At 43.8% G+C, this 15,855-nt stretch overlaps 1 protein-coding gene across 9 annotated transcripts in view; it reads left to right on the top strand.

Annotated features, from left to right (window-relative positions):
- The window catches only part of auts2a (activator of transcription and developmental regulator AUTS2 a), a 322,613-nt gene that overhangs the window by 144,791 nt on the left and 161,967 nt on the right, over positions 1-15,855 (top strand). For all 9 annotated transcript variants that reach the window (XM_063485344.1, XM_063485342.1, XM_063485346.1 and 6 more), the window contains one exon: positions 680-781. In XM_063485344.1, the coding sequence (XP_063341414.1) occupies positions 680-781 (102 nt within the window). The remainder of the gene's footprint in view (positions 1-679; positions 782-15,855) is intronic.

Raw genomic sequence — 15,855 nt, 5'->3', positions numbered from 1 at the left:
CCCTCTTGTGTCCCAATCTCGTAGTCCAATTCCTGTACAGTATGTGGGGCACGGCTCTCTGCTTTTCCCATTAGGTGGCAGAACAACTATTTACAAGCCAGCTTTTTATTGGCTTTGAAAGGAAACCTGCGGCATCTGTCTCGTCTCGGAGAAGTAGCCCGGACAACAGTCGCAGGCTCGAGCAGGGAATGTAGACCCCACCTTCTCCCACTGAGCTTTGTCTCCCAAGAGTCTTTTATTGTTCTCCAGATTCTGAAGGATTCGCACGCTCACAGATTGCCACGTTGTCCTCTTTATTTTTGTCGTTTTGCTGCATCTTGAACAGAGTGTCTAGAGGATGACACTTGCTGAGCTCCTGCTGCCTCAGCATGTGGTGTCTGCTCAGGAAGGACGGTGGCTCCATTTGAAGGTTCTGGAGGGGTCTTTGTCCCTGTTCTCTATTTCGTGGGCTGAGAGGAGTTTCATACTGTGAGATCAGATGGCGTCTATCTTTGGCAAGTGGAGTGATGGCTACCGAGTAGGCTCAGAAACATGACAGATTTACAGAGACAGCACTGCAGCTCCTGCCAGTTCTCACATATTTCTGGACCAGTTTCTGTGGGATGCCGATCCGTGCGCAGCTCTAAAGTGCACGTTAACACTCTGTGTTTTAACCCTTGTTCTCTTTGTGTTTCTGTAGCTGAAGCCAGGGCAGAACAACTGTAAGGACAGCGACAGTGAGAGCGTAAGCGAAGAGTCCAAGCCTTCCATCAGGAGCAGCTCCAGAGACAGACTGACAGACGTAAGAGCACCATAACCAACACACCTGCTGCTCGGCGGCTGTCACAGCTGTTCATTTTTTTATAGAGTGTAACATATTTACTGCATATATGCAGATGGCCTGGTCATTTAATAAAATATCAGGATTACAAGCACATATAAAAAAGGCATTTACCTTGAGATGTAAAGCTAAGATCTAAATTCCAAAATGTTTGTGGTTACTGATAATATTTCTGTTTAAACAGATTAAACGCAGCAGTTTAGCCAAAGAGAAACTGTTTATTGCCTTAAAACATGTCAAATGAAAGCTGTGCCTGCAGTTTCAGTTTATTTCATTACACTTGCACTTTCAAAGAACTGGACTGTATTACTGTAAAGCCAGTTCATGTTGCAATAGCAGCAGTGTTACAGTTGAAATTTATATTGCGATGAACCAGCATTTTTCACCCAAACTAAAGGTAAGTTATTATTGGCTGATCCAGATTGGACCTCAGAAAAGCACTTTGTGGTTCTTCTTAAGCACCCAAGTCCAGTCTCTGTTTGCATTCTGCTGTGAAACAAACACACTTACTCTGACATGTTCTTGATGATTAATGCACCCAAAAACGCTCCATATTCATCGTGTACGAGCTGAAGGCAAGTATAACCTGACAAAGGACGAGCAGCCGCGTGTCCCTTCGCCCTGCGACATATTCCGAGATGTAAAGCGAGCAGACTCGTGGGACCTCGCTGCCACACGCCCACCCCTGCTCTTTGATTTGTGTGGAGAATCTACAGCAAAGCGATCAGATATGTGGCCATAATTAAAGCTGTCAGTAGGGAGGCGAGCTCGTCTTTGAGAAAGACACGGCCGAACGACTGAAGCAAAACTGATTCTGCGTGTAGCTTTACAGTGCTTGACTGTGCATGAAATGAAATAAGTAATTTGATGTTGACAACAGAAATCGAAATGATATCTGCTGATTTCTGTCTGCACTGTAGTGACAGTGCTGCAGAGTGATGGGACACATTTTGCTTAAACAATGGAGGTTTTAAATCTGCTAACCTGAGATCCGTACGGCTGACACGTAAAAAGTATGTAAGCTTTGTCGTGACCTCTAATAACCTCATGCTACACCACAGGTTTGAAACAAGAACGTAGAATAAAAGCCAGTTTAGTTCATATGTAAGTTCTGATTTAATCAAAGATGTTTCCTGTTGTCACACAGAATACTATGAATCAGTTTATCATGGTATCATGTATGTTATTGGTCAGTATCATAAAGAAAAAAGTTGGCACAACTGATGTCACTGACCAGATTTTAATAAAAAGGCAGGAATCGCTTTATAATACAGCCTGCAACTCAGGCTGTTATTCCTCTGTAATTAAATGAAATTTCAACACAAATATGTAAAGGTAGGCGAACCAGAATGAGGCTTTAACAGGTCAGGTTTTTACAGGAAACAGAGAAATAATTAAACTGTAACTAAATGTAATTAACTTGATGTTGTGTCTAATTTCACGGTAATTTTTCAGAAAAACAATATTGCACCGTAAATATGTAAACATACGTGGCTCAGGCCGTATTACAGAGTGGAATAATCTGTCCTTTTTACATAGTTGTTCAAAGTGTAGTATGCTGACGTCCATGATGGATATCCTAATATTCGGCTGTTCTTTTATTTTACCAGTGTAACTGTGATAACGACTGTTCCTTACCAACTTACAATAAAAAGTAAATACCATCAAAATTCGCCGGCCTGTGTGATCTTATAATGACTGAGGCGAACTTCTTTTCTTTTCTTTCATTATCGCTGTTTAAACATCACTTTCAAAGGAGCGCACAAAACCGAGAAGTGAGGACAGATTACGCTGTTCCATAATATGGCCTGCCCCCCCCCCCCCCCCCCCCCCCCAAAGATTGTCAGAGGGGGAAATATTTTTTGTTTTTCTGCAATCTTTACTAAAAGATTATGTACTACTTGAAAGTACTTATGCAATACTTAAAGTTTATTGCAGACTGAAATTATCGTGCAGTATAGTCATTTTTTCCCTGTAAAAGTCCTGATTCGTTACCTCCTTGTTCTAGTTTACCTCCATTTAAGTATTTGTATGGAAACGTAATCATATTGTAATTTCAAATAAATGATGGCGATTCCATTTAATGACAGAGTCATAAATCACTGTTCCCAGTACGATCTGTCTCGACTTCAGTGGGTAAACACTTTCCTCCATTCAGACTCCATCACTGCGATGATGTGCACTGCACACTGTGTTAGGGTCCACCTTTGTTTTTCAGCGACTTCTAAGAGCCATTGCATTTATTTAAATTGCATTTAGATATATGAAATAAGCCCTCGAAGTAAATATCATGAGAGGTGTTAGCATATGTGTGCATTTTATTGGAACTAAATTAAAAATGATGTTCCCAGTTTGTTTGTCATTGCATCTTCTCATGTAGGAACCGTGTGCTTTGCTGCAGCGCTGGTTCCCACTGCTTCATCACAGCAGACTGAGCATGTCCCAGATGATGTGCTGAAAGCTGGGCTGCATAAAGACCCCCACGTCACTTTAGTCAGTCACACAACAGGGTCTTCACCTCCTGTCCCCACGTGCTTCTTCAGACTTTTTGCCATAGTGACATTGGTCAGTTGGTCAGTTGTAGAATGATTTAAAATGGTAAATTTACTTGTTAATGGTTATTAAAAGTTTCTAGTAAAGCTATATGCCTGCAGCTCACTCCGTGTGTCCGTTGCTACAGAAGTCTGTGTATGAAATGTGGCACCGCACACTGAATCTGGACTGCTCGTGCAGTCCTGCTGCACAGAGGCTCCATTGCAATGTGAAAACAAAGACAAAGCATCTAAGTCACTCATTAGTATCAGGGAGCAGTGTGAGACATGAGCTAGCTTTGACCCCAACTGTTCATTAGACCAACAGTTCGCTAATGATATTTGCTGTAGCACTCCCTTCCCCTCACGGAGGGACTTCGCTCCGATGAAGCAGATGAACTGAGTTTGCCGACCTGGCGCTGGCTGGCAGGGAGATCGAGGCCAGAGGAGGTCAGGCCTGGCAGCCTTTACTCTCCCGCTCGCCTTCCCTCCTCACTCCATCCTGCCAGCTCATTAAGGCCTACAAATGGCACATCAGCTCGGCCGTGTTTGCCTCAGCCCCAAACCCCAGCTAAATTGGCAGGCTTAGCTGCGTTTGCTCTGAAGCTCCGGGTTCCCTTTTGGGTTTGTTTGAAGCCGACATGGCAGCTAACCCCCACATCCCCCGCCGCACCCCACCCCTTCAGTCTGGGTGGCAGGCATTCAGGCAGGCAGCAGTCCTGAGCAGAGGGAGTTTGCTGGATCGGGGAGGGCAGGGAGCTCTGGATGAATCACTCCCGTTTAGTCTCTGCGGCAAGGGGTGAAATGCCATCATTACCCGGCTGCCTATCAAATAAATTGGCAATTACGGGCCTGGGATTGCGAGTAAACAGCATGTTACTCCATTTTTTCCCCACCCAAGGCTCTTGATGAGAGGCGGGTGCAGTAGAGAGGAGTTGCGCAGTACTGGGTCAGAGCCCGCCAGTCAGCATTAGCCAGCTTGATGAGAGACACAAGAGGGAGACTGTAATGAATGCACCCCTATATTTCAGTCAGCCAAGCTTCCTGTTGTGTCCCGCATCAGCTGCATTTCTTAGTGAATTCTGTCACATTGTAACAGAGGCAGTGCACTCCAACCCTTTGGATACCTTTGCCCTATGTTGTTGTAATATAGGGCAGTGATTTGTGTATGTTGTAACACTACTGCTGAGAGACCAGCAGTAGTGTTACTGTGAAATACATTTCAGTCAGTTTTTCTGACTGAAATGAAAATGTGAAAACTTGTGGGTTCTCAAACCCCGGCCCCTCTCCGACTTGAAGGTTTTCTTTAAGTGAGCTCTTTGAAAGTTGTTTTTAATGAAACATCTGGAAGTGATATTGTTAAAAGTGGAGCACACAGTCTCCCCGTGCTTTTGAAGCGGTTTCAGTCCAAACATAGCTGCAGTCTCTCTTACAGCTAGTAAAACTGAACTCCGTTATTACTGGCTCTCCGACGAAAAAGCGGCGGCCTGTCCGGAATCCCGTATGCATGTGGTGAAACCATTTCAAACGCTCAAATTACAGCTTTTGGAAACCGATCAATGTCATAAAGCGTACTTGTTGTTGTAAAGATCACTATTAGGATTAGATTTGCTGCACATCGTGTTTTGTCCTTGACCCTGCAGTGAGGCCTTTTCCCTTTGAGCTTGCTGACCAAGTTAACTGCTTATGTAATGCGACCGGACCAGTCTGTCCATTCCACCTCCTCAGTACATTCTCCAATTATTTCCTGACACTCTGATGTAAATGAGGTCACAGTCCCCCTACATGTCCAGATATGCTGGCCAATTTGCTCCAACACAGAACTTGTAATTGCTTGCATCAATTATCTGTCTTTCTGTCTGCCGCTCGATAATTTGAAATGTTTCTTATTAGAGACAAGCATTTAGATATGGAAGTTGGAATGTTGTACCTATAATTAGCTCATTATCCTGGGATCGTACTCTGAGGCTTCAGCGTGTGCACGGTGATGCTGTGAAATGCAATGCAGGGACCTTTTCAACTCTTTAAAGGCTTCTCTTACAGGCACTGTATTTCCTGTAATCCAGATTGTGAAGAACAGCAACAGAGTAGATGTAACGGTACATTGGAAATAGGAAAACACACTCGTCCCATTTATATGGACAAAAAGAAAATATTTCAGGACTTTTTAAATGACTTGGCTCCATAACAGCTGAGTGCAGATTCAGCAGCTTTCGACTGAATAATCTGAACAATGGCGAGCCGAGATGCACGAGAGATGTTTCACCGTTAGACCTAAATATCATCTGCTTCAATGATCATAGTGATAATATGAAATAGAAGCTTTTAACAGGAGTACTGTTCAGGCCATCTGGGTTTTCTTAATACATAAAGAGTCTTCATATCCACAATCTACCTTATTTTTCTTTTTTTGTCGGGTTTGTTGGCTCAAACGCAGCTTGGCAGAGGATTTAGACATCACTTGATTTGTCTACTTCTACATCACCCTGATAGGCTCTCTCCCAGGAAGTGCTCTTCCCTTTGTTGTTCTTTCTTCTCGTTGCCTTCAGTCAAGTCACGCGGGCAGATTATGACACTTTGTGACGTTGCAGTCTGGCAAAATTATGATGCGCCTCCATCGCCCTGCCAATTCCCGGCAGCCGAATGTCCGTCAGGGACCAGTGAGAGGTGCGTCTGGATGGCTTGTCTCTGCGAGTGCTGAGGGCACAACAGCCTCTCTGCCTACATTCACAAGAGTTTAGCTCTGCCACATCTCCTCTTAAGAAATATAATTAGAATGAGAGATGCACAATGGTGCGTCGCTCATTGTCTGAGCAGCCCTCGGGTGGAGAATACACGGCGCTTTGATAATGCTTTACTACTCCCAGAGGCCTCGACAGAAAAATCAGAGAAACATTGTGACCTTTGCTGTAAATATATTACTGTAAAGCAAAGTAAGGAGCTTTAATTGCTGAAAGTGATACGGAGAGATGTCGGTGTGGTAACAAACTGTTGGCTTATCCTGACTGAATGCAGTCTTTCACTGCTGTGGATGATAAATCTATTCTCATGGAAGATTAATGGACTGGAGAAGTGGTGTTGAATGTCATTGTTGAAGGTTGAAAGTATCGAGCGCCTGAATCCTATCCATATGTTTTCAGGAATGACATAAATAGGCTCAGCCGGAATCCATTTTGACTTATCAAGCTTAAACCAGTGCCAGAGCCATGCGATACTTGCCAAGTATTCAGGCTCTGAGGCTTCCAATAACAAATCCTATTCCACATAATTTGAACTGAAATTGGCTATGGCTATGCGCTGCCACCCTGTTTTTGCTTTTGCAGTGCATCCCGCTGCTCTTGGCTACATATTACTTCCGCATTCCCTGCAACCCGACCCTGTAGCCCCAATTTTTTATGTCATCCCCAGCTCTGGTGAGGGAGTCTCTCCTCTCTTTGTTCCAGGCTTTTCAGTGCGGAGGCTGTTCCGGTGGGGTAAGTTGAATAAGTGAAGCCCGGAGGAATCTCTACAAAGGTCTCACTCTGATTGGATGCATGCAGAGCCCAAGGAGAGAGCGCCGGTTGCCATAGCAATGAGAGCAATGTAGGAACTGGCTGCATGAAGGAGAAAAAGGGAAGTGGTGCTTTCTTTTGTGATGGGAGGTCTTCATCGACTGGCATTCCTTTTTATAAGCACACACTGGCCAACGCACATGTAAACACAAATATGCAAAGGCTCACAAACAGCACTACATGCACCTTTTTTACCCCCCACCCAAGGAGAAGCCGAGCAAGAGTGTGTACTTGAATCACAGTGGCCTGGTAGGGGTGTGCTCGCACCCAAGCTGGGAACCAGAGAAAACACAATCAAACGCACTGGGAGTCCAAGACCATCTCTCCCTCATGACTGGCCATTCATTGCTCATCACTTACCTCCTCTGTGCCAGCAAGGCTCATCATAACACCTTTAAACAAAGACGTGATGAAAATACCTCTTTATTTTTCTGTACTGCTTCGTGTGCAGCTTTCAGCTTTAGATCAGTGGTCTAAAGAAATAAAACCAGTTCTGGTACCAAGATTTATTCATAACAGACCCAGGGAAACCGAGTTAGCGATAAAAACGATAACAAAATAATGATAAAAACCCTGAAAACCATAAATTTCACACCCGAGCCTCAAAACTCGCAGCCCGGTACCAAACGACTCACGGACCGGTACTGGTCCATGCCCCGGGGGTTGGAGACCGCTGCTTTAGATGAATTCAATTAAACCAGTCAAAGTTCTTATTGGGACCTGCTGAGGTCTGCCGTATCTGTGAGCTACACTGAATGTAAATATACCCGAGGAGTCCCCAGCAAACAAAACTTAGCCCGTGTAGTTTTGAAGTGTGGCTGATCGGAAATGATTGATGATTGGAAAGCTACACGCCTTTCGGAAATGATTGGCAGACAAACTGGGGGGGGGGGGGGGCAAAAAAGCTTCACTGATGCTTTGATCCTTTCACGTGTTATCATTCTTGAAAGAAGTGACTTTGAAAACGATAAGGTACAGGTTGGGAATGCTACACCTGTGCAGTGTTGCTTCTGTGCTTGTTGGTTCATAAGTTTGGTTTTGCTTTAAATTGAAGGCTTTAGTAACAGTGGCTAACGTGAATACGCAGAGACAAACAAAGAAAAGGGTTAAACAACTCGGAGAATAACGTAGAATAATCATTCTACGACTGTTGGAAGGAAAAACACTTACATGAAATGCTTCTCATCAAAAGACTCAATCAAATGATATGAATGAATTCTCTGGTTTTCAGTTTCAGAACTTTATCCTGATGAACGGTGCAAACACAGCTTTGTAAAGCCATTTTCTGTACAGGGATGTTGTCAACAGTTATTTCGGTGGTTATGCCTGTTATGTACAGTGGAAAACGTGTCATTTAAAAAAACGACACTACTTACATGATCAAAAATACTTCAAAATACTAGAGAAGTGTTTCAGAGCACAGAGTGACGGCGCACCGTCTCAAAGCATCCTGCTAATATAGTGTTTTTCTTTGCGGGCGTCAGAGCCACACTTCATCCCGTGTGCCGGAGACGGGTTTATTCTCTTATTGAAGACCTCTGTGACTGACAGCGCGACTGTCAGACATCGGATGTCACTCCACATCTATTTCTAAAGCTAGTGCAATTTCCCTTAACCCACAAAACAACAGTGCCATCAACAAATAAGCAAATAGATGCTGTAGATAGATGGACAGACACATATATGTACCAAGGAAGGCACCAAGACAGTGCTCCTGGAATTACAGTTGGAGAAGATTATTCCAGAGACATTATTTCCCTCAAGTCGTGGGCTTAAGTCAAATTTGGAAGAGAAATGAAATTGCCAGCAGTGAAAAACCAGACTAGGTAGGAGTTCATGAGTAGAGAAATAACATTTTCATTTGTTTCGGCCCCAGTGGGAGACGAGCAGCCTTTCAGTAAATAGAGACAGCTATGAGAAATGATTTTTTTGGTCGGTGGGATATTGTTTTAACGTGCACTTATCCATCTGCAATCTAGATGTCAGGCCCCAGGAATCCGCAGAATGGCCATTCTACTGTTGTCTTTATGACATGCAAGTGCTGGCCTCGTCTCGCCTCCGATCGTCTCCCTTAGTGTCCCGTTTCCACTGTAGATTTGGACTCATATGTGGTCTTTTTTTAAAGCCCGCTTTGTTAAGAACGACCAGCTGATGCTTCTTTTTGGAATTCTGGAGTTTTGCTGTGAATTGAAATGAAAAATCCAATCCTGGCTTCTCAGATAGTCATCTCTCTGTGCCCAGCATGGATATTGTGAGTGTAGCTGCATCATTGTTATTTTTCCCCTGCAATAATAATCCAAAAGCATGCTGCATTTTTAAAAGATTGGCAGAAAGCGCTGCTTTAAGCAGTCGTTCCTCTTTGTGTGTTGTGTGTGTTGTGTAGTCCAGTTTGCCTGAGGTTGCGATATGTCACCCTCTGCTCTCCTGTTGTTGTTCTTGTCACATGCATTTACACTTTGACAATAACTTGATAAATTTCTTTTCATAATTGCAGTAAAGTGATTTCTTCCCAACAGTGTAGATGCACTTGGAAAAATGGCCACGCTGTGTTATCGAGGTTAAGCGCTATCTTGTTTCTAAGAGATTTTCAGCGGATTATTATGGGATTACTTTCACTTTGATAAACTGCAGCTGTCAACTTTTGTTACCTGTCTGATCAGTGAATATGTTTCTATATTCTACGACTCTCCGTTGTAGTTATTTATATGGTGCATTACAATCTGAGATTAATTTGCAGAAGAAAAGCTTTGATCCACAGCTGTCAGCAGTGATGTTCTCCCAGGTGATTACGTCTCCTTCCTGTCGTGCGCTGTCAGCAGTACATAAAGGACTCGTCACATGGCACATTCTGATTATTATTGATATTGAAAGTGGAATTGAATAAATGTGTGCGGTAATAAGATTAGGGTTTCCCAAGAGGCACGTGTCCCCTGCTGCATTTGTTCCTGAAGAGGCTTGGCGATCGTTTTCAGAGGCTTGTTTTTCATTCAAGCAAATTTCCATTTCTGACAGCACAGTACCTACATCGAAAAAACCCCAGAAAGAATGAAACTAACATGGTTGGCCGTCTTAAATGGAACAACAGTGATCTAACTGTGAAGAAGGGTGAAATTGCACTGGAGCTATTTGTTTTGCATAATCAGAATTTTTCTCCACGTTGCTTTGCATATGCAATATCTGTCAATCCTGCCATGACATATTACAGAGCCATGTCCTCCACAGCAGTATGAGAAATGTGTCTCCATCTTCTTTCCACATTAACTCCTGCGATTAGCCCTCATGGAAGAATTTGTGAAATAATATAAGGACCCCAGGGTCTGTCTTCATTTTGTAATGTAGAGTAAGCATTAGTGTTAGTAAGCTTACTCTGCTTAAAGTTTACGATCGTAGGAGACGATATCGTCATGTCGCAACGTTACATGTTCAGCAAAAAGCTTTAAGCAGTGCGCTTGCATATGAAATGACGTGTGTGCACGCTGTGCATGTGTAAAATCTCTGGTAAACTAATTAGACAATCTGGCTCGGACTTGTTCGAAAGGAGTCACATCAGCTGTGTTTGGGTAGCAGTGAGGTCATAGGGCAGTGAATGGGCGCGTAGTACAGGGGATTGGATGGGATTAACCTTGGCCTGCCCCTTTGGCCCCGGGCCCAGGCGGCCCAGGAAGAGTGGAATTAGCCAAGCCAGGCAGGGCCATCTGATTCCAAGCCCTCATCCAATTACTGCCTTATCTCTCGGCCAAATGAGATCAATGCATGGAGGGCCAGGAGACCTGGCAGCCTGGTGAAGGTGCGATAATCAGTAGTAGGGAGCATGGCACTTAACTCCCTTGTGTCCCTGAAAGAGCCAGGGCGTGTGTTCGCAGCACCATTCACTGCCGTTAGTTCCTGGTGCCTGCTGGTGCCTGACCTACACTTTGCATAAGGACAACCTGGTGTGGTGCATTTAGGCTTCTTGGCTTTTTGCATTCGAGTGCTGCACTTAGGGAGGTGAACGATGTGCATAATTACAGTTTTGCCTCTTATCCTTGGTGAATCTACTCTGCAGATTACGCTGGCTAAAAGGTGCTAGTCGAGAGGAGGAAAGATGCATAATTGCTTTTTTTACATGTACACCATATAAAAGGCTCTTTCAAGTGTTTTACTCTGGACTAATAAAGTCCACTGTTATTTCTTCTGTCAATTAGTTTGGAAAACAAATGTTTGACGTTTGCTGGTGTAATTATAAAAAGAATTAACCTGTTGTGCGTGCAATAAAAGCAGGCAATTTTGCTTGAGATGGAGTTGCATTCAACTGAATGAGATTCTCCAGTAGTTTAATTTCATTAATTGTTTTCTTGTGTTCTTATTGATGTCGCCTCATTCAATAATGGTAAAATACTGTTTGTAGACACCAAACCTTTCATCAAAAATGACGAAATCACGTTTTCCTTTAAAGCTGCACAAGCAGATCCGCGTGGAGGGCAGATTTTCTTTCAAAAATATATCATCGAAATGAAAGTTTTGGCCGAGTCTTTATATGATCTAAAGCTCTTTATATTTATTTCTGGTACTTTTGCCATGCTAGTGATTGTATTGCACCACTGGTGTGTCCCATAGCCATCTGGAGGACCATTCTGTGCTCACAATATGGCTGGTGAGGGAGCCATTCTGGTGAATTTATGTTTGACTGTTTCTTCTCATGCTTGTGTTCTGGGCACGCGTATCCATTGGAGAGCAATAGGTAGCTCTGAAAGAGTGCCTGTCCTCAGCTGCGGCCCTGCGATTGTACATCTGTATCTGCCCTGCAGACCTCCTCCTCCCACCTGTCCCCGACTGCGTCTACTCTCTTCAGCCCAGTTGAATTAAAGTCCTCTTAAATTCACCGCAGCAGACCAGCCGCAGAGGGAAAGCTGGCATCACAGGGGCCCTCTGACAATCAGCACCCGGCTAGAAAGCACTAATGAGCGCTGGGAGGAGACAGACAGTGTTGGCGGCCTGCATAAAGGCAGCAGCAGCGGTGGCGGGGGGTGTTAGGGAGGGAGGCGGCGGGCTGGCGCGTTGCAGGGATGGGTCCGGCACAGCCCTGACTAGATTAGCTTCCAGGGGGCAGAGCTGCAGTCAGTTTTGGAAAATATCACAGCCCATTAGTTAGGAGCAATGAAATGGAGTCAACTTCTGGGACTCCATTAGGCACGCTGCGCTTAGGCAGACAGCGTCCCTCGGTGTGATGTTGCTATTCTGGAAGGATTGAGCACAGAGATATAATTGGACTGGGGAAATCAAGCAAGTTTCAGTAGTCCTGGTGGGGCTCTCAGACAGAAAATGAGAACACAGGCCTTTGTATTTTCTCTCCCTGTTAGCTTTGCAGAGTTTTGAAAAACACGAGTGAAAAGGCAGCCAGTGTTCTCGTTCCTCTCTGCCTATGTCCTCCACTCTCTCTGTCTGCACCCTCCTTCTGGTTTGCTTATTGGATTTTACCATCTGCTTTAAATTCATTTTTTCTTTATTCCAGGCTCCAGCTCCGGCTAACCCTAAGCTAAACAATATGCATTTATTCATCCGTGCTTTTCTCTAAGCATTGATGAGGCTGAGGATTGTGCTTGATAATAAACATGGCTTAGTCTAACACAGGCTGCTTGCTAAGCCTCACAAGGCTGTTTACTGGAGATCAGCGCCAGCTAACTCCATTAGTTTGGAGTATACAACAGCACTGCCCAGGCATATTTTCTTTCTTCCCTGATGTGACCTCCTTCTGGATAGCGAGCTCACATTTTGGTTCTTTAGGCAGAACTCAGATGTAGATGGAGCAGACAGGCCTCAGTGCTTCAGGTAATTGATGTGCAGTTTTTAGCACCATCCTGGGAGATTTCCATCCCTCCAATTTCTAGTGGGCATGCATCACTTGGTTTGCCCAGAACGCTTGATAAACTCTGTCCTAAATAAAGGACATTTTGCCAATTCTCCGAGTTAATATACTTCACAGTCGCAGTCCATCATGTTCTTCTCGTGCCTTCGGTTTAGTGGCGGGTGAATAATGAGATTCTGATGGTGTCCTACTGTTTGCTGCCTCATAACAGTGTAACAGTAACACGGTGGCCAGTGCGTTAATGCTGTGAGGACCCCGATGTCGAATAATAACACGTACACGGGGATTTTTGAAAACGCAGATTTTTCTCTGCGTTTGGGCCTTTTGTCCACACGTAAACGGCGTTTGGGTCACTGAAAACTGCGATTTTTAAAAACTCCTGCCAGGGTGTTTTTGCGTTTAGGTGTGGACGAGGAAAACATAGATCTGCTCACGCAACGTCAAAGGTGTGCGGCGTTCTTGACGTCACGCTGTGCGCTACGTTATTGTTTTTACACGAGATTAATTTCTACAATAAAAAAATATTGTTGCTGTTAATCTGACTGTCTGCAGTTTTTACACACTTACACACACAGTTACTGTCCATTTACAAAGACAGAGGCGTCAGAGTGAACTTCTCCATTCAACACAGACGCTCTCACAGCCCAAATCCTGACGTTTGTTTTGAATACATTTACTTTTTTAAATTAAATGTATGTATGCTGTATGCATTTTGTTCATTCCTAAGTTGTGAGTCTGCACCAGCCAAAGTACTGTCTTTAATTATTAACATTTGAAATTATCTGCCTTTCCAGGAAAACACAAACTTTTCAGAAGTACTTCAGGATTTTGCCTCCCAGGCTTCTAGACTTCTGATTGGCCAACATCTCGTTTTTAGTGTTCACAGTGGACGGGATTTTTTTTAAAAACGAAAAATCTCCATTTTCAAAAATACCCGTGTACGTGTGGACGTAGAATATGACTGTTAAGCCTTTAATCAGGTGCCTTCGTGCCTAGACTTTGAAGGGATCGATAGATACGATCTGTCCATTTAGTGTAACTGGTTTTGTGATTGATGAGCACAATTAAAGGTCATAGGGAGACATTCATTAAAACAAGCTTGTTTTTTCTTTTTTGATGGTTTAAAGTGGAATCATGGCTTTCAGCACTGAGAAGCTGAAGCATGATAATATATGATTCACTGTGATAGTCCTTGACAGATGGACTGTGCTGCATCTTTTTGCCTCAGCTCTTTGTCCTTTTCTGCCCATAGCAGGAGAGTGTTGACATTTGCGCACCTCTTGGGAACACATCACTGTGAATGTTATCAGCACCTTAAAGACAGCCCTCAGCCCTCATACATCCCTAGTAGGTGCTTTCAGCCGGTACCTCAAAGGGCACACCCAGCCTCAACCTTCCACCCCTGACCTGTCTGGCAGGGTAAAGAAACAGCACCTAACGGCTTCTTTGATGGTTAAGGAGGGTTGTAAAGAATGGGTGAAATGGAGGGTAAAAAGGGTGCCCGCCATTTGAAATGTCTCCACTGAGATCTAATCAGGTTACAGCGGCTGTGCCCCTTTTAAAGTAGCAACACGACATTACTGCTGGCAGCCTCTCTGGAGTCCAGACCTCACAGGGCTTCTTATGTCAGCCCCCTTCTCCCTGAATGAGCAGCCCTCTGGAACACATCATCCACCTCAGTCCGAGCTCTGGATTTATTCCCCCCCACAAAGCTGCCTTGACAGGTTTGTTATCTGTTCACCCGGTCGGCAAGCCCCGGAGAGACGCGGCACTGGCAGTTAGGAAAGGGGAATGCTGCGGGAGAAGCAGGGCAAGTAAATGTCAAGTGAACCGCCAGAGATGGATATTATAGCTTCTGGGGACCGCAGAGAGAGCGGGGGAGGGATCTTTCCTGTATGTTTTGCCGTCTACCTCTGTAGGTGGCAGTCTTTGCTGAATTTGCTTTTCAGTTCCCAGACAGAGCCCTTCTTTTATGTGCAGGATACAGCGATGCTGCACACCACATATATCACCACGAATAAGGTGATAACAAATGCTCAAAAGCAAAATACTGTGAGAAGAAGAAGTTGCATGACCATCTGTTCACAACCATGTTTTAACCACATTAGTTGTTATTGTTAAAAAGAGAGAGAGGGATGCATCTGATTAGCGACTGTGTCCAACTACAGCTCTATTTTACGAGGAAACAACATCCGTCGGATCATCTTTTGCCGTCACACTGTGACTCGTTTTGACCAGGGAGAGAGCTGGGTCAGAGCATGCATCGCTTTTATTAGCTCGATGAATAAACGTGGAGACGTCGGTCTCATCAGCACAGTGACTGTTGTGTAGTGCTTTATTTAGGTTCTTTTGGCAGCTTAACAATGAACCAAAAATAAAACAGAAATGCTCATTTGTACTTATCTGGCAGTGACTCTAATTTGAAATGGAAACAATAAGTTTATAAATGTATCTAAAGTGTAATATAAACCTGCACTCCTGTATTCACACACACATGTTCCAGAGATGTTATGCTGAGGTTTTTTTCATTCGCTGTTGTTATTAAAAACAAAAATTCTGTTCCTGTGACTCACATCCCCTCCAACTACCCAAACTTGATTTCATAATAAAAACCAGAACTCTCTCTCTAAAGCGACTAGTGTGAAAAGTGTGTAAAATGACATTCATAATCAGTTTAACTCCAGACATCTGACGCACAGACAGCAGTCTTATTTCATGAGCGTGGAATCGTGAGGTTCTGTGTGGGTGTCGTGCTGCTCGGAGACGCCAACAATCAAACATTTTATATATGAAAAATAGCTGCCAAGATGTAAGCTACTTTCTGTTGTTTTAATATATATGTGACTCCTAAAATAACACAACGCGAAGCCTAAGCTAACAGTCAGAGGTAAAACTTTTAATAATAAGAGGCTGAAATCTGAATTCCCATCATCCACAGAGGGTTCGTTACACCCAGCATTCCTGCATCTCATTTGGATTTTTTGTTTATTTATTTATTTTTTCTGCCTGTGGATGATGTTTGTCAACATGCTAAGCAGTTCCAGGTTTCTAACTGAAATGATCAATTTCAGCTTTATTTATGTTTGTGTCACAATAGATTCACAGAAA

The sequence above is a fragment of the Pelmatolapia mariae genome, linkage group LG10_11 (genome assembly GCF_036321145.2).
Source record: "Pelmatolapia mariae isolate MD_Pm_ZW linkage group LG10_11, Pm_UMD_F_2, whole genome shotgun sequence".
Lineage (NCBI taxonomy): Eukaryota > Metazoa > Chordata > Actinopteri > Cichliformes > Cichlidae > Pelmatolapia > Pelmatolapia mariae.
Note: the sequence above shows the minus strand (reverse complement) of the source record. Positions and strands in the feature narration are given on the sequence as shown.